Source organism: Brachypodium distachyon, chromosome 1 (genome assembly GCF_000005505.3).
Source record: "Brachypodium distachyon strain Bd21 chromosome 1, Brachypodium_distachyon_v3.0, whole genome shotgun sequence".
Lineage (NCBI taxonomy): Eukaryota > Viridiplantae > Streptophyta > Magnoliopsida > Poales > Poaceae > Brachypodium > Brachypodium distachyon.
This window is the reverse complement of record NC_016131.3, coordinates 67,840,501-67,862,483: the sequence shown is the minus strand read 5'-3', so window position 1 is coordinate 67,862,483 and position 21,983 is coordinate 67,840,501. Positions and strand designations below refer to the sequence as shown.

The window sequence follows — 21,983 nt, the reverse complement described above, 5'->3', positions numbered from 1 at the left end:
TAGGATTAGAAAAAGTCGAGGTTGGAAAATAATGCCATGCCATGCCGCGCAGGGATGAGAGACACGAGACGCGTCGCGGCGAGCGGGCGCCACGCTGAACTTAACTTGGGGAAGCAGAACGCTCCCCCGCGGTATGCACGCGCTCTGTGTGAATGGCGTTAACTCGATCGTCAGACACTGTTACACCCGATTGATCTTCGTTCCATCCATGGCGTTTGATCACGGGAAACCGGCCGCCTTCCTGATCATGCGGGGCTTAATTTCCACCTGGATGTGCTGTGCTGTGCATGCATGCAAGTGTGCTAGTCCAAAGTGAGGTGTCTGATTAAGTCTTGCTAGATAGGACGGGTGGCCTTGCTTGTGTATATACTCTCGTGCATCTGTATGTTTACTTTTCTCGAACCTTGACCGGCAAATTAAGTGACAACGTATTCGATATTTACTCTGGATCCATATATATAGACATCCCGTAAGGACAGAGGACTGTTCAGAACCAGAAGCATCCAGTGACCTTAGAAACCCGACATCAGTTTCGACTTAATTATACGACTACGATAGATGCCAAATTAAACCGTCGTTTATAGCAGATCGAGGTAACCAGCCGCACACATGCCATATCGTTGGCGCTAGATACAACTTATGCCATCTCGCAAAAAATACTAGTCCGTACTAGCTAGCTTCGTACGTAGCACTATAGTTTTCTGAATCAATTTCAGTTTTCTGGAACGCAACAATGATGTGGGAAATAATATGCGCGTAACCTACGTACTCACGTACAAATTGGTGGAGTATTTGACTGTATTAATTTTATTTTGGTACTACGTACGTAAGTTTTACGGTGGAATAATACAAATACACTCCCACGCGGTTTCGAATAATAACTCCACCGGCCATCAGGCGGTTACTATCAGAGAGCGGTTCCAGATTCTTTCCATATCATTGAGTTGGGACACGTACGGATGACCTCGGACGGTTGGTGTATCCTACCGGACAGTCGGCTACTACAGCGTTCACTGCCCTGCCAGAGAAGAGAAGCCGCGAGGAATCAAGACATCAGGAAATTCGCCAATCTGCACGGGGATCGACGGCCGTTAATTCTCCAGTACTACGACGAAAGCTGTACGCCCCGGCCCGATCAATGAAAAGACCGTGTAGTTTGTTGCATGGCGCCGGCCAGCCGGCTCTTACGCGGCACGCTAGCACCCGATCGAACCTGTTTATGTGTCACGAGCTCATGACTAGCTTGCTCGCGTCATCAATTTTGTACTAGTGTCAAACTTCTAGTTAGTGGTCGTGTGAAATTTTCCTTGGTTAATCAGCTTGCAACACATCGTCCAAAAAAAAGAATCAGCTTACAACAGCTCAGATCTAACGACGGAACAGATGGTTAAGCCAGAGCACAATGGAGGCTAGCGAGGCAGCTAGCTCTCTCATTAACTAACCAACAAAAGCGGAAAGCAACAGGGACGCAATTCTCAGTTTAAGCCCCGACAGGCACAATCATTGAAACGTATATGCACATAAAAAAAATTAAAAAGGTATACACGTTACACACGTACGCACCCGACAGGGAGGCTCTCCCTGCCTCTCTCATGTCTCCATCCAACACTGTGCGCCTGACACTAGGAACTATAATCACACGGCGGCTTAATTGAATCTAAATCTATTATGGCCCTCCCCTCTGATAATCAACCCGTGAAACAAAAAACCGGAGAAGCTAACTAAAAAGGAGAGGCCCACGGTTACATGCATGCACAAGAATATACAATGGCTTGGTAAGCTATAGCTACAGCTGTTTGACTACCTATCTATGGATCTATCGATGGTCGATGGATCCCCTATGATTGATGGATTAGCTAATCATATCGGAACTAAACCCCCAGACCAAGAAGATAGCAAAAGTAGGAGGATCATATGTTACTTGCGACGTGAGGTATTAGTTACGGCGTGGCGTATCTACTACTCGATCGTAGCTTGCTAGAACTGTAGTATAGCTTGGTGGTGCTGCTGCTTCCGTTAATTTGTTGGCAGAGATTAATCAGCAGGCGGCGGAGTGGGTGAAGGGGTTGAAGAAGTGGTGGGTGCCGCCCTTGGGCCGGACGTCGGAGTCGACGGCCTTGCTGGTGTTGTTTGTGGCGTTGGCGGCGGTTGATCCGCCGAGGCGCTCGCAGGAGGGGCAGATGGTCAGCGTGGCGGCCGGCAGCTGCATGTAGAACGGCGGCGGCGCCGCGGCGGCGGAGAGGGGCGGCGGCGGCGGCGGCGGGGCGAACTTGAGGGCGCGGAGCTCGTGGAGCTCGCGCTGCAGGCGGCGGTTCTCCTCGGTGAGGTTCTCGCAGCAGCGCTTCAGGAACTCGCAGTCCACCTCCGTCTGCTTCAGCTTCGTCCTGCATGCATGTCATGACCGTCAGAACTGAAATGACCCACAATTTAGATTAACAGGGTTGAGTTTTCTGGATTCACTGATTTTTTCATGCATGCACGTGCACGAACGTGAAAGGAGAAAGTTGTCCAGAATCAAATATATTTGTGCAGATTAACTTGCACTTGTGTGTGCGGAATTACTAACCTTGCCCTTCTGTTCTGGAACCAGACTTCCACCTGCCTTGGCCTGAGGTTTAGTTGCTTGGCTAGAGCGACTTTCTGCTTCTGCTCAAATCCAAAAAGAACACACCAAGAAAAAGGAAAAAAAGGCTGTTCAGTAACTCATATATCGATCAAGAAAATAAATAAATAAACAGAGTTATGAATGAAAAAATTGCTTCTTTGCATGTATATGCAGAACTAGACACTAAGATCTCAGTAGACCGTACGGGTTATGCGTATGCAATTGAATTAGGCAAGTGGCACCATCAGTTTTTTTTCGTCAATTGTCAAGCATGCCGCTGTCTGATTCTTCCGTGGTCAATAGAATTGAACGTGAGTCGCACGCGTGCGTAGCGTACGTACCGGGTTGAGGGTGCTGTGCTCCTTGAAGCGGTCCTCCAGGAGCGCCGACTGCTCCTTGGTCAGTCGCAGCTTCTTCCGCGTGCTGCCGTCGTCGTCTTCCTCCGCGCCGGCGCCGGCGCCGCCGAAGGCCGCCTGCAGCGCCGTCGACGACACCATCTCCGCCGCCTCCTCCTCCTCCTCCTCCTCCGCGCGCTCCCTCTTCACCGCCGACATGGACGACACGCCGCCGCCCGACAGCGTCGCCGCGTCGTCCGGCATGCTCAGCGTCAGCGACGGCTCCAGCGGGCACTGCTGCGAAGACGACGCCTCCCTGCGCCGCCGCCGGCTACTATCGCCTCCGCCTCCGCCTCCCAGGGACAGGCCCAGCGCCAGGCCCGCGTCGTGGACCTCCTCCTGCGCCATATGCTATGACGTGATGAACCGGGCAGCTTGCGCCAATGGTTTCTAGCTTGACCGAACTGAAGAATTCTACGCTCTGCTTAATTTGGCTGCTAGGTAGCCAAATTAACTTTATAATCAGGCTAACTCTCGTGCAAGTGTGGCAGCAGTAGTACGCGTGCGTGTGTTCGTGCGGGGCGGGGCAGGGGAGGACAGGAGAGGAGAGGAAGGAAGGAAGGAATGAGCGAGGGGAATGAATTAGTTGAGGGGTTGAGAATATTTGAGGAGGAGGATCGCGGTGTGGAGCTAGCTAGCCGCCGTACGTGGGGGGGACAAGAAGCCGATGCACGCCCACATCACGCACGCGCACTCGCTCGACACTTGCCGTTGCCCCCGGTTTGAAAAGCCAGGGAGGGAGACGGTGATCGACCGATCCAGCGTCCAGTCGACCAGTCCTCAGCGCCGTGCTGCGCCCTCTCCCTTCTCCCTCCGGGTGTGCTCTGTTCCCCTCACACACTACTACCTCTCTGTGTTTTTCTTCCTTTCTGAATGAACATCATCATCCGTCACTGCTGCTAGAAAGAGTGGCATGATTAATTAGGGCGGGGCGGGGGTGACGTGTGAGACGACCACGTGGACGCGCGCGTGTAAAGGGGCTGGCAATATAAGAAGCGCACGCTCACATCACCTCTCGTGTCTCGCCCCTTCCGTGTGCTGTCTGTTTGCGCTTTGCGCCCATACGCGTATGCATGTGTGTGTAAATTGCCAAAGGTGAGGCATGTAACAGCATGCCTTTTTAACCATTTTCCTAGGGGTGGGCACGTTCTAGACCAGTTAGGTACGCGTACTACGTACGCCCGTCTCCGTAAATTTTTCTTAGTGATGTTTGCATGAGCACGAGACTTGAGAATCGTTAGGTATTTGCACAAATGATTACAAGGAACAGGTCGATCGATCGAGGGAGGTGTGTTGTTATGTGTGATTGTGGCAATATTACTCATCATGCACCCACCCAAGCCCAACCATGGACCGCCTACGCATGTGCCGTGCTCATTTACTAGACGTGTGGTTGGCCCTGGCCGGTCAGGCGTGAGGTGAGGTGAGGTGGTGGCTTCTTCCCAATCCCAGATTACTTTCTCTCATCACCATCAAGTATCTACTACTGGTATGGGGACTTCCTTTGCAAGCTTTTGCTGCTATTCTCCCGAAATTCCAAGTAGGTCTCGTTGGCCTCTAGCCCCTTTTCCGTCACCGCCTTCTTTGCTTTCCACATAGGACATGAACACGCCCGGCCCTGGAAATAAAGCTTCTTGCGTCGGTGTGGGGCAGAGAATGCTGGCTCATCCTGTGACATCTTTCTCAATGATAGGCTTGGAGTTCACATTCCATCCATCCATCCATCTCTCTCGATCGTCGCTTACTTGCTAGCCAGGGCGTGTTGCTGGCTAGACCGGGCCGAATTAATTATGTGTGCCGACTTTCTCGATCGATTCTAATACGGAGTAGTAGAGCTACTATTCCTGTTTTGTTTGTTGGTTTACCTTCCTTTATTGTGACGCACACTTGCACTTGCACTTGAGGGTCACATGATCTAATCACGTGGCCTGCCATGGCATAAACAGGGGCGAGTTCAAGAGAGGGGAAACAGGGCTATTAGTTCCTGGGTATATGTCGTTGATCGACTATGTGTGATGGGAGCATGTAGCTACCTTGCCGGGTAATCACGACTCCTATAAATAATCAAGGTAGTACAGATTGAGATATGCATGTCTGGTTCGGTTTAGAGTTTTAGGAACCACACTGAATTTCTCTTGGAACTTGGAAAGCACTCAGGTTGCAGTTCTAAATTTCTGATCAAAGCCTAAATTCTCTGTAGTACACTCAGTTTTAGTCAATTCGTGCAACTTGCAAATGGAGTAGCATCGCATTTACATTCATTCAATCAGCTAGTACTAAAGAGACAGAACACATCTTTCACAGATAGGGGTATTTGATCGTCAGCAATTACATCATTGTTTCCCTTCGCCTCGCATCTTCTAGCCCGATAGGCATTCCACTCTAGGCCCCATTTAAAATGTACTCCTTCTTCTATTCCGTATTAAGTGACTTTCTATTACATGTATTTAGATGTTTTTTGGACATAGATACATTCATATTTGAACAAATTTGAGTCACTTAATATGAAGCGGAGAGAGTATAATTCTGCGGCGAAAGAAACACACAATTCGCATTGAACGGGGTTCATGTGAGTATCTTGTGTTCAAAACAACAGTACAGCCATTAGAGGTAGAGTAGTTAACTTCTTTCTTTGTCATAAGAGAAACTAATCAGTTAGTGATTCCTAAAGATTCTCTAACAATTTAGGCAACAACAGTGTAGTTCACCTTCACAAGACATCATGCATTAAAAAGGTTTCTTCTGAAAATTATATAACATCACCCGATCAAAAAAGTTTGGAGACGGAATAAATTAATTTGTTTAGTTCTCTCCACTATCTCACTTCACCCTTAAAACAAAGAGTTAAAAGGTGCAACAAATTTATGTTTTGGCAGCTGGATGCTATCTGCCTAAACAAAGGCACCCGTAGTCATGTCTCAGCGTGGCAACTGGAGTCCGTCTTATATGGCCTCTCTCGCAGCCTGTCTTATCAGCTTCTTCTAACAATTCGCTATCTCCTCATGTAATTTAGCCCTAGGAGGAGATGGCCGTGGCTGGGAAACGGAAGAGGGGACCCGCCGTGGCCGCTCCCGGGAGACAGAGGGGACGGCCGTGGCTTCGATTCCTTGCCAGATGGGTGCCCGATCGGGTCTCATCTTCCGACTCCCGTAGTGTTTCGGCGGAGCGATATTTTTCTCGTCAGATTCGGAGCTGTTGTCCGACTCTCGTAACGATCCCGCTGGTAATGGATTCTCTTGCATAGTTCCAGTCCAATTCGGTGCAGGTAATGGGCTAGCTGGCTTAGGTCCTGTTTGTTTGGGCTTCAGTTTCAGCTTTTGATGCTTCTAGCAACCTCAAAAGCACTTCTCCCGTTTACACATGAAGCTGAGAAGCAATTTTGGGGGGTCCGCAATTTTTTTGGAAAGTTTGACAGACGACAGTGAAAGGAACAGTCCGTATTTTTTAGACAGGTATAGATGAATCTATATCAGGCCTTATATATGATGTACATGAGCCGGGCACATTCCTCCACAAACTGCAGTGGCACAGCCTCTTCGTCATATCGTGCGCAGAGTAGGATACGCGTCTCCAGCTCGCATACTCACGTACAACCAAACGTCATTGCACCATTATACTTCAGATGATGAGTGTGTGTGTCACACCACCGAATCGACCGAGCAGATTCTCTTGGCATGATTGAAACTTGAAGGACACTCTGGTGACTCCAGACGGGGCCCCGGACTATACCCATGCTTCAAGGTCACACACACATGAGATGTTGGCAATGTTTTTTGCTAGCTCTCCTTGATCTCCATGACCAGTTGCCATTGCCTTTGGCATGGGGTTCATGTACCCTGTCCAGGGCCCTCCCATTGTCTGGCCCTTGCATTGGCAGGAGAAGGACACGCAAACTAATTGCGGCAAATGACAGGGGTGGTTAATTGCACCATGGCCCCCAGTGTCTACTGTCTAGCTCATACAAGGGGAAACCAAGAAGGTGACGTGGGGCCTAACACTGTGCTGGACATTGGTGCCGCCCTAATAACCCAGCTGGGGATCTCTTTCTGGGAGGTTGCTTTGGGCACTTGCCATTTGGCCTGCTCCCTCGCTTTTGACAATAATTTTGATGTGGCCACCTCCTCCTCCTACGATCGGACGGAGGGAGGGGCGTGCATGATGAGATGTGCTATTATTAGAGTACTTTGTACCATGAAATTGGGCTCTTCTCTTTCAATGATCAGGAAGGGTGCAATGATAAGCCTCATGACTGCCAACCACCCACCGGTAACCAAACTGTACTGTTTTAGTTAGTGGTCAAATCGTAAACTAATCAATTAATTAACTGTGGAATTGATGGGTCTCCACTGCCAACTGCAAAAACCGTCTCCAAAGGCGTGGCCTCAGTTTGTAATTAACATGGATCACGTTTATTTTTCGGATTGAGGAACGGCGAGCTCCCATTTTGCAATGCCAAATAGTGCTCCTCACATGACGAGGTGACTATTTCAAGGCGTACAGCGACGTGCTTTCAGGAAGAACGATTGGTACAGAATGTCACACGCATCATCAAGGCCGTACGTTGGATCACACTAAAAACATGCACTTCTAGATCTTTGTGTTTACTGTACAGCCAACGCAAGAGATCAATACGGAGTATTAGTTTGCGGTTACTGAATGTGTTCTGCTAGTAACTAGCACGGTGGCACTAGCAAGTATACGATTCAACAGCTGCTATAAACGTTGCGCAAAAAAAAAAATCCAGATCTGCCGCAACGAAATTTATACTAAACTGCTCTACTCCTTCCATCTCATATTAAACGACAAAATATTACATGTATTTACATGTTTTTTGGATATAAATACATTCATATTTAGCAAATTTGAGTCACTTAATATGGGACGGAGGGAGTACAGAACAGTATAATTTTGCGCACTTGGACCAAGGCAAATCTAATTTCTAGTACATGGCCAGTCATATATACTCCCTGTGTATATATTATTATTTTCTGATAATTTCTTAATCACAGAAGCTTTCAGGTTCTCGAACTGACCTTTACCCCACGGTCAGTTGCGGCAGCTTCCTTAAATAGTAAAAAACTGTACATGTCACCTGTTTATTTGAGGAAACACAAAGAAGATTAATCCTACTTACTTTGGCATGTTAGGTTTGGTTGACAGGTACGTCTGATCTGGAGGGACCAAATAGTGGAGGACGTTGAATTTGGAAATTAGTTACCGCTCCATTTTGGAGTAACTTTTATCTTTACTTTTCACCTTTCAAGATTCTACGCCACAAGTAAAAGAAAAATCTTATCAAATCTTCCGGAGATTCGTCAGTATCATTATTGAAGTAGTCGTGCAACAACGACAAATTACAGTTGAAGATGATTGCTCTGACAAATGCCCGTTCGTCTTGCAGCTCATTAAGGAGGGGGGCACTGGAGTACTATATATAGTTATATACAGCACGGATATTCCAATTTGCCAAAAAAAAAGGCTTCCAAATCGACTAATTTTGCATGCAAATACATAATTGTAAAATGAAAAGTCTTGTTTCCTTCCTTCGTGCCCTTGTTGTTCATTTGTTTCATGTGAATAGAGTGTTGACAAACATGCAATTACACACAGTAAAGTACTGTAAGACCCAAGCAGGATGCATGCTACTCACCCGATCGGCACGCTCACATAAACTTGACACATCTACTATACACACCAAGAATTTTGTGGAGACTCCAAATCCTCCCCCAGAATTTGGGTACGAATTGAACCAATCGATTGATTTTTTTGGGGACAAGTTAGATTCTTCTCAATGAAACCAGCATTTGACATCATTACAAGTCCACATTCTACAAGACGGTGTCTAAACTAGAAGAAAGCTAGGTTCCCCAAAAGGAAAAGAAGAAAAGAGAAAATAAAGGATATGAAAAGAAACGAAGAAAATAGTAACTGCCGGATGAAGCGAGCGGCGTGTTGCCGACCGCTGACTCGTCGGGCATTGTGATGACACGTGGGACGGAGACCAGATAGGGTGGCACCCACTGATGATGATTTGCTATCCTGGACGTGGGGGCGCATTCGATTCCTTTGAAGCGATGATGATCGATGATATCTATCATGATCTGCCATGCAAGTGCACGTACGGATGGATTGTCTGCGGCTCACAACTCTATGTGTGGTTTTCTTCTGCTCTCGAGTCCCACACTCCCACGTGAGAAATTTTGCACTGCATATTTCTCCAAGCAAGATAGTACTCCATATCTATCTATTACCAAAAATCTATTATATCCATCTATTACTAACTGCAACTTTTCCTAAATAGAAGATGTTTAAAGTCAAACTTTTTATAATTTGACCGAATTTAGAGAAAAGTATTAATATTTACAATATCAAAATAAATATATCATGACAGATCTAATAAAACTAATTTAAAGTTGTAGATGCTGGTGTAGATTTTTCTATAAGCTTGATAAAACTTTAATAAAATTTTCTTAGGACAAAACTAAAACATCTTATATTTAGAAGCAAAGCAGAGCGAGTATACACTAAAAGCAAAATTAATACGGGGACCCAAAGGGAAGCAACGTTTTGATCCACACTATTATTTAGAACATTAAATACTATTTTAACGTTCAATAGTTAATAAGAGAGATATATACTTGATGGGTTAGCAATAAATCATTGAAGTGACCCTCTCATAGACCCAATATGTTACTTTTAGTGGTGATCCAATATTAATCTTTGAAGCAAACGTAACATATTCTGTTACACGATCAATATATTATGAGGTGTCAACTTTATTTTTTATTGTTTTTCTTGAAAGTCATGAGAATATTAAGTAGTAAGTTCAGCTTCATTTGTCATAATCTATATTTTATATATTTGCAAGAATGAGTTTTAATAATTATATGAAAAAATTATAACTCCACATACCAACACGTGACCTCAAATTTTTAACTTTGGCTACCGAGGAATGTCGTGTGCAAGTGGTCGACTGATTAGCAAACAAAACACTTACTAATCAAATATCTTTACAAAGTAAAAAAAAAAACCACTAGCTAGCTCTCAATCTAAACTTTTAATCTAAGTGTTGGTAGAATAATCTCATAAAACTTTAATAACATATTATGACTTATTATCATGAAAATTCTATGTACTAATATACTTGGCGTACACACAAGCTATAAGCACAAACAACCGATTGGCCAATTTAGTATGTGAACTTTAATTTTTGTACAGTTTAGATTTCATATGATCAACCATCTCAGGTAGAGAATAGCATATGGTACATGATATGAACTTTAATTCCAAAAAGATAGTTGATTTCACCCCAAATGATCATAGTTCGATGCAAACATTTGATAAATTTTAATTGTGGACCACTATCTAAAATCACATATAAATAAACACTTGTATGATATACTTTCATATTTTCTAACGACCAATCATGTATTACTCTAATATCATGTGAGACACTACATATCAATTGTACAAACGGCCATCTGGCCTACCGTCACCTGAGTTCTAGTTTTGTCTACTAAGCTGACATCACTTTCAAATGAAAACCAACTATTCCCTCCGATCCATAATAAGTGTCGCTGATTTAGTACAACATTGTATACTAAATATGTTGTACTAAATCAGCTGCAATTATTATGAATCGCAGGAAGTATTATTGATTTGTTATTCTACTTAGGTGAGCTAAGAACCCGAGAATGTGTTAAATGCTCACTACCCAATCGCGCAGGACATCGTGCTAGTAAGCTAAAAACATGATATATTGACGAGGTGCCATTAGATAGTTTACCAGCCAGAAATCTCGGCATGCACATTACTGGAGCGATCACGTACCAGCGATAATTAACGATTCATCTTCGATTTTTTTACAAATTTATTTAGAACGCAACATATTGATAGTTAGACAACCACTCTCATTTTTCCGAAGAGCATGTGCGATGCCAATAGATGCAGCGAGTAGCTCCGACAGCAGCAGGGCCTGCTAAAGCAACACTTGTAATCACCTCACAGAAATAATGATACGCGCGCCAATATTAGAACAAGATGGCCGTGATATTTTTGTCACGATAGACGAGAAAAGAAACTCCATTGGCCGAAAACAATGTGGGGCGTCTAGAATAAGAACGAGTCGAGTAGTCGACGCAAAGGCTACCTATGGAATGATCGTGCTTGACTAAAATCTCCCTCAACAACAAACAAACAAGCCCTGGCTGGCTGCTGCAAAAGCCTCTCCGGCCCTTCTCGTTTGTGCCCTCCAAATCATCATCAGCCCTACCTCTACGCGACACCACATAGTCCCTATCCAAAATCCCCAGCAAACAACCGAGACACATTTCTCTCCGTTGCAGTAAAGAGCTCTGAAAAAAGAGCCAAAACATTATACGGAGTACTAATTAGCTTGTTTTGGCACCATGGCCAGGAAGCCTTCTTATCCCCGAACACAGTTTGGTCCGTGTTTTATTTACGTATGATGTCTACTAACTAGTCGGGTTTCCTCTTTGCTAACGGTACTGCTCTGTAATCGTGTTGTGCTCTAATTTGCACGCGTCACGGTGCACCGACTTTTCTTCTTTCTCCCAAAGCCCTATGTGAACTAATTACGCCGTGGCCCAACTTGGCAAACACGTCACTGTACAGTACAGTGTGCTTCATCCACAGCGCGGCTTCCACGCATCTCATTGGCTGCACAGCTTAGCGAGCTTGCTCGCGCAACGTGTGTATCTGTGGCCACGACGACTCATTGCTGAGGAAGCGTCGAGTCGGCACGTGCGTACGTTCTTGCCACAAAGCCTGAACATTGTTTAATTGTCACACGCACGCACTAGTGCAGGTCTTGCACCGGCTGCTTTATGGATCGTCTGGATATATAATTGTGTGGCCGGCGAACTTTTGGGGGAGGGAGATATGGTTGGAGAGTCCTGACCTAAAAAGAATTAGCCGTACTAATGTAGTACTAGTGTGTTACTGCTCACTGGCGCATCCATTTAACTGCGAAACAGCTAGTTAATTACTCCCTCCGTCCGATAACATGAGGCACGCACGCAATCCTAAATCTTTAATTTGATTAATTAAATATGTATGTTTCTTAACAAAATGTATACTCGTTATCGAAAGAAGTTTCAAATGATATAATTATTTAATTGTTTAATTTATATTTAATTAGCTAAATTGACAATATAAGGATGCGTGCGTGCCTCGTGTTATGAGATGGAGAGAGTACCTAAGAATGCAAAGCAAGCTGTCACATCTGCAGTGGTTTCCTTTATCTCACGCACAGTACTACGATTTCCCTGAATAGGATCGTTGATGATATTTTTTCATGTCCACACTTTGTCACTTCTGTAAATGTTCCCTGCTAAATCTGCTGGAAGAAAAGGAGAAAAACGTTGGCACTGTTGCTCTAGTTGCTAGACTAGTCATCTCCACAGTGTCGCCACATACGCATAACAGGGACATATATAACCGGACCTATTAATTAGGCAGCTTCATATCAAGTGGTTATACTACTTTCTTCGATCCATGCATATATGATTAGCTCGTCGATGACTGTACCTATGAGTGGAAATGGACTGGTAGCATTCGCTTTGCTTTCATCCTCATCACTTACCTCACACTGGTTGACATTCGTTGGTGCGGGGAGAACATGGAATTGCTTCCGACTCACTTGATAGATTTTCCATTGATTTTTGGGGAAAAGCTGTAGGCTTTTGCTCCCCTTTTCCTTTCACTCGTTAGAAAGAGAAGAACAAATTAACTAAAGATGTATAATTAATGCTTTCGTCAGTTTCACCTTGCGATATCATTAATTAGGTGAGCACGCTCCTATGATAGCGGACATTAAACATTTTTTTAAGCTTTACAAGAGTAAGCCCAACCAACTGCTAGTGGCCAGCTATCAGCACTCGTCTGATGTATAAAGAAGATAACTACATCAAAACACTAATGAGAATAGATCTATGAAGAGTGTAAATGCGACCACCGGAATATGGATATGGATTCTGGTGGGGTGGAATCATACTCGATGCTCCCACAATTTCACCATCCCACCAACAAGTGATTCTACAAAGTCAGCATATAATTCTGCTGGATATCTGAAATACTGATGCGAGACACCAAAGCCTGCTGCAATACAGTGGTGGTTAACTGGTTACACAATTATTAGGAGAAAAACACTCCGGACAACTGGGTATCGGTAGCAGTTTATTTTGTGCAGGAACATTAAGACAAAGTAGTCCACGTCATGATGAGCACGTCATATTTATGCTTGTACCATTCCTTTTGGGTCAACGTCCAATCATGTGTTGGGCGCTGGTTTTGTTCAAGACCAAATTGCTTTGCTTACCCGTGTCTCAGGTAATAAAAAACCCATCGTATTTTTTGCCTCCTTCCCAAATTCAAAGGATATTATAGATTTGTCTTGTCTATCTATCTATTATATACTAAAAGCAATATGAGAGATACCGAGAGAGACTCCACGTTGATCCACGTCATCACAATTATTTTAACCGTTGGATCTAAGAGTTATAAAACTGCAACCGTTAGATCTACTGCCACGTATCATATGTACGCATCTTAGTCCAAAACCAAATCAGAACCAAACACGACATCGCCTCTCCGTGTCTTTAAAATAACCTGCGGCACACGTATCGATCGAGTGGGCCGGACGCCTATGCTCCCGTCTCCTGCCTCTCTCCTCTTCTTTTCCCGTCCTAGACAACATCCGTGTTCTAGCTAAATCCAGCAGCGCGCCAGCGCTGGCATATCATCGGGCCTCCCTAGCGATCGATCGTAAGACGACATTGGCGCATGAGCGCATCTGCTACAGGAGAGGTAATGCTGTATATATTGGTCAATTTCGTTTCCGTTCTATCCCTGAATCGATCTTGCATGCGTCCTAGACAACGTGCATGGGCAAGCGTACCTGATCCTGGAAAATTGCTCCTTGCATGAAACTTAATTTTTCCATGCCTGACTTCAATCCCAACAAAACCCGACGACATAGTATAACAGAGATTAACTTATTCTAGCGCAAAAAAATTATATCAATACATGCCTATGCACATGCATGTTTAGGCATCCACAATCCTTAGCTTTGGCATCAGCTAAGCTAAGGACTAAAAGCAATACGAGGGCACCGTGGGAAGGATCCACGTTGATCCACATCATTCTAATTGTTTTAACCATTGGATCTTATATCTAATGGTCAGGATTTAACGAGGATGAAATATTTGATTCAATTGATGGACTATCAATAAACATCACTTAGGCCCAGTACGAATTAGCATCGGAAGGTTCGATTAAGAGAAAAAGTAATGGAACGGGTGCAAGTAGTACGTACGTACTTGCCGTAAATAGAACTTCCATTGACGTAATTTGTAATTGGAGCTATATGCTTAGGTGAATCACACATGACATGATTTCCAAGATAAAATTTCTGAAAACAATTTTGATAAATAGGATTCTAAAAAATAAAATTACCAAATAAATAACAATTTGTGTTTAAACATTGTGCTGGATGATCCATAAAAGCATACGACAAAAAAATATAACAAAAACAAAATTTCACAGCAATGAAAACAAATTTTTGGTCGAATAGATAATGAATCATCGCTACAAATATTCATTCGACATGAATTCTAGCAACCTTTTTTTTTTGCAAAGAGCAAAGGTCATGTATATTAAAGCAACCAACTTTTACAATACTATGTTCATTATTAAAAAAAATTACACAACTCAATGTTTTTTATGTGGCTGTTGGGAAGTAGCTGGTCTGGCCAGAAGATGTTTGCGATATTGATCTAAGAAGCAAACCGTAGTCTCGGAGGGAGGTGACGTCAAGGTATGATGACCATGGTAAATTTGGGAAAACAGATATGTCGAGACCTAACCTTACTAGCTCTGAGATGAAAAGGAAGTTGGCCAAACCTCGCCGATCAGGGAAAATGCACGAAGAAAAGCATCTTCAAAACACGAAGAAAGACCGAATCGGCAACGCTAGAAGAGTTCTCCGCCAACGAGATCGTCGTTGATGAGGTGGATCAGTAGTGTCGAGGAAACCTTATTCTTAAACCGCACGGTCACGTCATATCCACCATAGCATCGCAGCCGAGGAACCAAACCTAACTACCACCCCTCAAGGCAGGTCAGAGGCCCACCCACCATACCGTCGCAGCCGAGCTGAGTAACCAAATTTAACTCTAAGAAACCTAACTATCACCCCTCAACGCATGTCGGAGTCACACCACTCCTGCTGTAGTGGCAGGCGGGGGATATTTTGACGAGTTATGGCAACCTTATGCAAGACGTCATGTCAAATACATATGGCGAAGAGTTTGCCGAATTGCAAGGATAAGTCCAATACAAACGTGAACAGTCGAACAACCGGTCCGCATTTTGTACGAGCTAAAAATCACATAGAAATAATATTTTGTTTCTTTCATATCCAAATCCAAAGCATAACATGATATACTTCCGTACTTCTAGGTGTAGTCAGCTTGGTTAATTCTACTTTTGTAGATGTACTAGCGTTGATTAATTTTGGCTGTATATAACAACCAATCATGCTCATAATATTATTCGAATATATTACTCCAATGTCTATACAAATAGGAATACATGTCAATTCTTACAAACAACTAATTGACCTATAGTGACGTGGAATGACATGCACCTATTGTTGGTTAGTATTTTTATAATAATATAGCAATGCGTGTATTTCCAAAAAAAATTATAAAGACGTTTCCCGCGCAAGCGGGACACCTTGCTAGTTGGTAAAAAATTAAAATTAATTTTTTTCTCAGCTACTAGTTTTTCCATCCCTGAAGCTTGCGCTGCATCCCTCCTCATCGGCCGCTTCCTCCTCGCAGCGGCACGCACCTCCTCCCTTCTCGCAGCGTGGCGGCGCCTCCCTCCTTCAGCGTCCTCACAACCTGCTTTATTCTCCATCAAGTTTATCTAATTTTTTTTCAAAACTAACAATAGTGCCCTCCTTATCGAAGAGATATGGTGCGATTTGGGATGTCTTTGAGTTTTGAGTTTGGGGAGGGAGTTGTACCAAAACAGACTTCGTAGTGGGGTGCCGAAGCAGAACTTTCACTTAAAAAGCCTCTATTTTTTTCCAGACAATCATTCATGCCTTCCCTGCCTTGGAGTACTCTAGTATCATTGCAGTACGTCCAAGTCACCATCAAAAGTTTTTCTCTCCATCCATCTCTCTTTGCCCCATGTCGCCATATTTCTGTGGTCAACATGTTTAATTATGAGCTAATCCCAAGTCATCCATCCCTATGAACGAGCAAAACCAAAGCCAAACCCAATTTGTGCCGTGCAATGATGCGTCATTTGCCCCGTGCAAGGTTGCTTCACTTTCATGTGGTGCCCCACTGAAAATTTGCCAGATCTTTGGCAATCAAGGCACGGGTCCGCCTAAAATGATTTGCAGAGACAAATCTTGAGTTTAGAGGCTGATTAAAATATAATGCATGATCTGACCTGGGACAGAATCAGTTGTCAAGTCCAATAAGTCAGCTGTACGTGCTACTGCGTTATCATCATGTACTAAAATACACTTTAAATCTATTACTTAGTTGACGATAAAAAGCAGCGATATGTGCAAGTAAGTAAATGAAGAAAACCACCACACGATGGAGGAAATCAAGCTGAATCCGAATTGCTGCCATGTTGGCCACTGATCAATCGAGCGGATCGAATCAGTACCACAAAGCTGATCGATCAGAAATGCAACCTGAAATATCCTGACTCCTGAGATGACGATATGGAGCGAGAGCTGCTGTATGTCTTGTAAGGATCTCCGACTAGTAGCTCAAATTATTGATGGCACGGGCGGGCATGAACCGTGACATCACCACTATATTCTCTTCTAGATCAAGTAGAAAATGGAATACTTTGCGTTTGTGTGTGCCTTCCATGATTCTATTACCAATTGCACACCAATCATGCTGTTTCTTTCTGTATCACGCAAGATCCAAGTGTAATAACTGCACGGGCATTAGAACGTATATATATTTGTTGCTTTGTCTTTGTCCATTCTCATGATTGGATCAGCTGATTTAGCTGCTCAACTAATCTGTTCTTTGTTAATGATGCTCATCAGACAGTGCTATCATCAGCCTAACTAGCTTGATTATCCGACCACTAAACAATAGGTCAAGTATTGTATTGAACCCATACCAGTCATACATATCTTGTCTTGGTTGTTGATGCATCAGTGGTGCTGCCTAACTTGTCCATTTCCTTGATTTAGCAAGCTGACCAATAATCCCTCTTTCAACTAATCATTTGTTTGGACCAATGTGATAGCTTAATTTCTCTAGGGAAGTTTGATCAGGAAACAACATGTTACCCAATGTGGTTCTTATCTAGTTCTATCCTAGTCGCAAGTTGTTGCCGACTATTTGGTTTCTCAAGTAAACAAAAGCCCTGGCCCATGATGTTTTCCAGCAAGATAATGTGCTGATGACACAACGGTGAACTCTCGATCATTCTGGAAATCTACTCATGTGTGTGAACTTAATTCTTCCCAAGTCAAGAAGGATTCCATGTGATAAGGCATCAGATAGATTGTTCATGTGCGTAAAGTGTTTAGATTACCTGCAAATTCTGGCGAAAATGCAGCCAAGGGCCCCGAGGAATCATATGCCGATGAATAATTTCGGACAGCATGACGAGCAACAAGAAATTCTGATTAATGATGTATCTGAGGAAAAGTTTAGTAGCTGCCTGTCCTACAAATATCCTCCAAGAGAAGTCTGAAAAATACTGTTCAGCACTTTGTTATGGAAAAGACAAAAGGCATTTCTGCCCGGCTTTATGAATAGAAAACCAACAGCCAATAGCAAAAAATATTCAGTTCATCTTCCAGCAGTTGAGACTTTATTTCTGATTAGGCGGCACAAAACTGTCCTGGGTATGAACAAACCTACCAATTAGTTTAGAAGAACTCTTAGTTTTGTTGTTTAAAGATTCTTGGTGTCTTGCAGGAAGTAAACAGGCAAATGATTGATAATAGCAACCTGAGATCACGTCCATATCTTTTGTTTGCTTTCTGTCTGCTAGAATTGGCCTATCTGAGAGGCTAAGATAAACCACTCCTCCATTAGTGCAAATAACAAATGGATAGGCCAATCATTTGGTCATGTAAAGTACTGGTAATATCTTAATGTGCCATATGGCCATCAGAAAGGGACCATGGGATAACGCTCTTCTGTTTGTTTGGACTTAATTGTTAGGTCAGAGACGATACTGGCCATTAAACAATGGACGCAAAGCAACAATGCTTAAGGCAGGGGCTAGATCTCAGAACATATTTTAGGCATTTTGCGGTGAGGCATCCACAGGTCAAACACGAAGTGCTTATCACAATCAGCAGCCTTCGGCTGCATGGCCTTAAAAAATGCTAGTGTTTGACTAGTTGTTATGAGGTTGAGATCATTAGGTGCAGTAACAGAGTACTCAATCACTGAATAGCATGAACCGCCTGTTGCTCTAAAAACAAATACTCCAGCATGAACCGGCCGGTTGATTGCGTGGTATGTGAAGAGAGAAACAAAAAAGGCTTTAAGCTAAACTAAGTGATCGAGATCAGATATAATTTTCTCAAAGTATGGGTATGCATATGTGGTCACTGAGAGAAATGACAAAGAAGGATTGAGACATGGAGTTGAGAAGAGATTGCAAGATTTTACCTGCTTCGATCCACATGCAGCCAACGTGCCACGTACTGGGAATTCTGAATGTTTCATCCTCTGAGAATTCAGAGTTCATCGGACAACAAATACTGATCTGTTCAAATACCAATGCAAGTTGACCTGTTGCCTTATGCGTGTCAACGAAGCTAGAATCCCCTTGTGTGCTCGTCAGCTTTGACAATCGTGTACTCACAAGGACATGGCAAAGTGTCTTGGAAACTAATAATGGTTACCAAAGAAGATTAATCGCAGTCAGCAACCGCCAATCATCTGTGCCAATCATTTGGCTTCTTATGCAATTAATTCAGACATATTGTTTCTGAAGATTAACCCCATAGACTAATAAGGAACAGGTTATCGAATCTTTAGAATACAACCTAATCTTCAAGCTAGCCACAAGTTAAGCTCGTCCGTCAGGCATATAAAACCATATATACATCCCATCGCCAAATGATAAAAAAAAAAGGACTGAAGGAGAAGATGAAAAACAAAAGGACAGAGAGAAGGTCAAAAGCATCATCCATTATTCATCTCCGTCGTTGTAAACATCCATGGCAGCACGGGTCAGCACCGAGGGCAGAAAGGGCGCGGCGCTATCATGACGAATTTGGATCAGATAACGATCTTTTACGCAATTAACGAGCAAATGTCTGTACGACAGCAAATTAAGAACTGCGTATGCATGCAGCAAATCAAAGGCGGCCGCCGAGATATATATGTGCAGTGTGCGTGCGTCCTCCAGCGGCTATTCGATCGTGCGGCCGAGTTGAAAATTCCGGCCTCAACTGGAACTGGATAAGAGGGATCTGTGCAGAGCAGGCTGCTGGATGTGTGCATCAACCACTTTGAGTTTGAGGATAGCAGTTCTCAAGGCTAATTATTTATCTCTGCCGGTGCCGGATGACGCAGGCGTATACGGGGCTTTTCTGGGTTAAGCCGTGTCGGCCGGGGAGAGGAGAGACATGGGATATGAATATAAATCCAGGGGGCGGCGTCAGCGTTGGGCTGGGCATATGGAGCGATTGACCAACTGGGAAGAAGATGCAGACAGATGTTAGTGTAGTGTGCCACTGTTGTTAGTGGTTCGTGATGGCTCTCGCGTGTGGTCTGGCCGGCCGGCGGGTGCGCCGTGAGCGTGTCCCCGTCCCGTCAGGTTGGGGAGTCGATTCCTGCATGATTGGATCGGGAGTGCAGCGGCCTGATTGCCTGCGGTTGTGCTTCTTGTCTCTGATGATTATTCGATGACGCGCGCCGCGGGGAGATCGGTCAGCCACGCGCTGCGGTTAAGCACTTTCAGTGGGCCTTTGATTGCCATGAAGGCCGAAACTCGTGATGGGCCTCAGCATGGGCCGGATAATTTTCGCGCAATCGGCACCGTGTTTCAATTTGCACATGTTGGATTGTTGGGCCTCATTTCAGCTTGCAGCAGACACGCGGCTTGGTAGTCCGAAGTCGGCCGCTCCAAGCTCAAGGCCTTCCGCGGATTCGCCTATATGATGCCTCCAGGCGATCGAGCCCATGCCCATGACACCCAAAAACTTGAGGAAAGAAATTCCTAATCTGCAGTTCTGAACTGCATCAGCTTCACCTCTGTTTGATGCATCGGCCGATAGCCCGATACTCTAGCCACTAGGTTGAACTTAGCCTGCTTGCTTGGTTGCACTGCAGCGTCATAGGGAGGAGGAGATAACTTCGAGAAGGTCTGGTTTGTTTAGTGTCTGAATGTCCTGAAATGCAACCGAGAATGGGAGTTGACCCCGACCAGTTGTCTGGATTTTCCGGACCCGGATTAGCCGGAATGCTGACTCGACCAACAGACAAACAGTCAATCAGCACCCTGTTGCTTGTTCAGAAAGAAGAGAAGAGCGGGTACTGTAGGCAATCAAACAAATACTATTACTCACGACTCACGAGAAGAAATATCATGAACAAAAACGACCCTACACAAAGGCACTCGGAAAACAACGTTGAACGATTTGGTGTGTGGACGGACCGACGGATTGATGCGGCAGTGCTATAGCCGCGCCGAATACTCCAATTACATGCATTACCTTGTCTCCTGGGAGATTTGGCTAGAACGAAATCGTTTCTTTCTTTCTTGGCGAGGCCCCTGCCTTTCACGATCATCACAGTACGCGTCTCGTGCGCTATAACGTCCCTGTGCGGCTGTGCCCGACGAGAGCAACGGCACTGAAGAGTCTCTGTTAGGAGCCGCCCTGAGCTCCCTTCTTTCTTGGCTTAAGCATTGTGCTTTTTTTTTGTTGTTCTTTCTTTTTCCTCCTAGCCGACTAGTTGGCTCGTACATGTTCTACCTGCTAATATACGAGACTACGAGAGCAAGCGGTTGCCGGATCTGGTACAGTACCTAGAAGCGATGAAAGTCTCTCCTTTCCGAGGATGGGTGCAGGAGGTACGAGAGCATCTCTGATCCTACAACCATGGAGACGCTTGCTTGCTAGGATGGTTTACTGGTAGCACAAGATAGGGGTTTCCAGCATGTGGTGTTGGAGATATTGTCAGATTGTCGTTAAACGGTGGCAATTGAGAGAGTCGGGACAAGAAAGAAGGTCTGGATGTGGCCAAGTTTTCAGAGAGATGGAGCAGCTCATCTCAAGTCTTCAGAGTTTTAAGTTCGTTTTTCTACGTAGGGAGGCTAATAAAGTGGCACATGTGTGTGCTAAACATTCGTTATCTTTAGCTTTTGCAGTTGTTTCTTTCGAACTCATCCCTGAATTCCTTAATAAATTGGGCCTGTCTGCTGAACGGTTATCGTCTTCTGAATAAAGCCGAAGCACTAGAGGACGGGAATACATCATAGTGCCTACTATTTCCTTGCAACTTGCCTAGTTTGCATTTGTTAATTTGTGTAATGCTATTTGGTGCTGCAAAACAACCACATCTAACACAAATTCGAGTAAACAAAAGGCTAACATTGGCAAAACTGGGTGATACAAACGGTATAATCATAACCCACCGTATTGCCAAACTAAAACTAAGTCTTAAAATCCAACCATCGTGGTCTCTCTAAAAAAAAAAATCCAACCATCGTAGTTCTCAGCTTACTCCCAGTCTAAACCTTAAAAAAATTACCGTACATTTGCCACTAGCACATCTTCCGAATCTCGAAAATTTAGGCTCAAGAACATGCAATAAGCGATTGAATTTGCTGATAACTGGTGGCCACTAAATCTAGTTCTGATGGTCAAGAAATACGGCTGATTTCCAAAAATAACGTGATGGAATTTTAAAAGTATGACCAATACAGGTACCACAAAGTTG

The 21,983-nt window shown here is 44.2% G+C and overlaps 1 protein-coding gene across 1 annotated transcript; it reads right to left on the bottom strand.

Moving 5' to 3' along the window:
• Positions 1-1,475: 1,475 nt before the first annotated feature.
• Positions 1,476-3,830, bottom strand: LOC100839337 (homeobox-leucine zipper protein HOX19). The gene is made up of 3 exons (XM_003558384.4): positions 2,947-3,830; positions 2,567-2,646; positions 1,476-2,384 (listed from the first exon to the last, which is right to left on the bottom strand). Exons 1-3 carry the CDS (start codon positions 3,346-3,348, stop codon positions 2,039-2,041), a joined length of 828 nt encoding a protein of 275 aa, XP_003558432.1. The 5' UTR covers positions 3,349-3,830; the 3' UTR covers positions 1,476-2,038.
• Between the last annotated feature and the right edge of the window lie 18,153 nt (positions 3,831-21,983).

Coding starts and splice junctions, on each gene's coding strand:
- LOC100839337 (XM_003558384.4), bottom strand. CDS start 3,348: ATGGCGCAGGAGGAGGTCCACGACGCGGGCCTGGCGCTGGGCCTGTCC. Junction 2,647..2,946: donor AGCACAGCACCCTCAACCCG/GTACGTACGCTA, acceptor GGATTTGAGCAG/AAGCAGAAAGTCGCTCTAGC. Junction 2,385..2,566: donor TTCCAGAACAGAAGGGCAAG/GTTAGTAATTCC, acceptor ACATGCATGCAG/GACGAAGCTGAAGCAGACGG.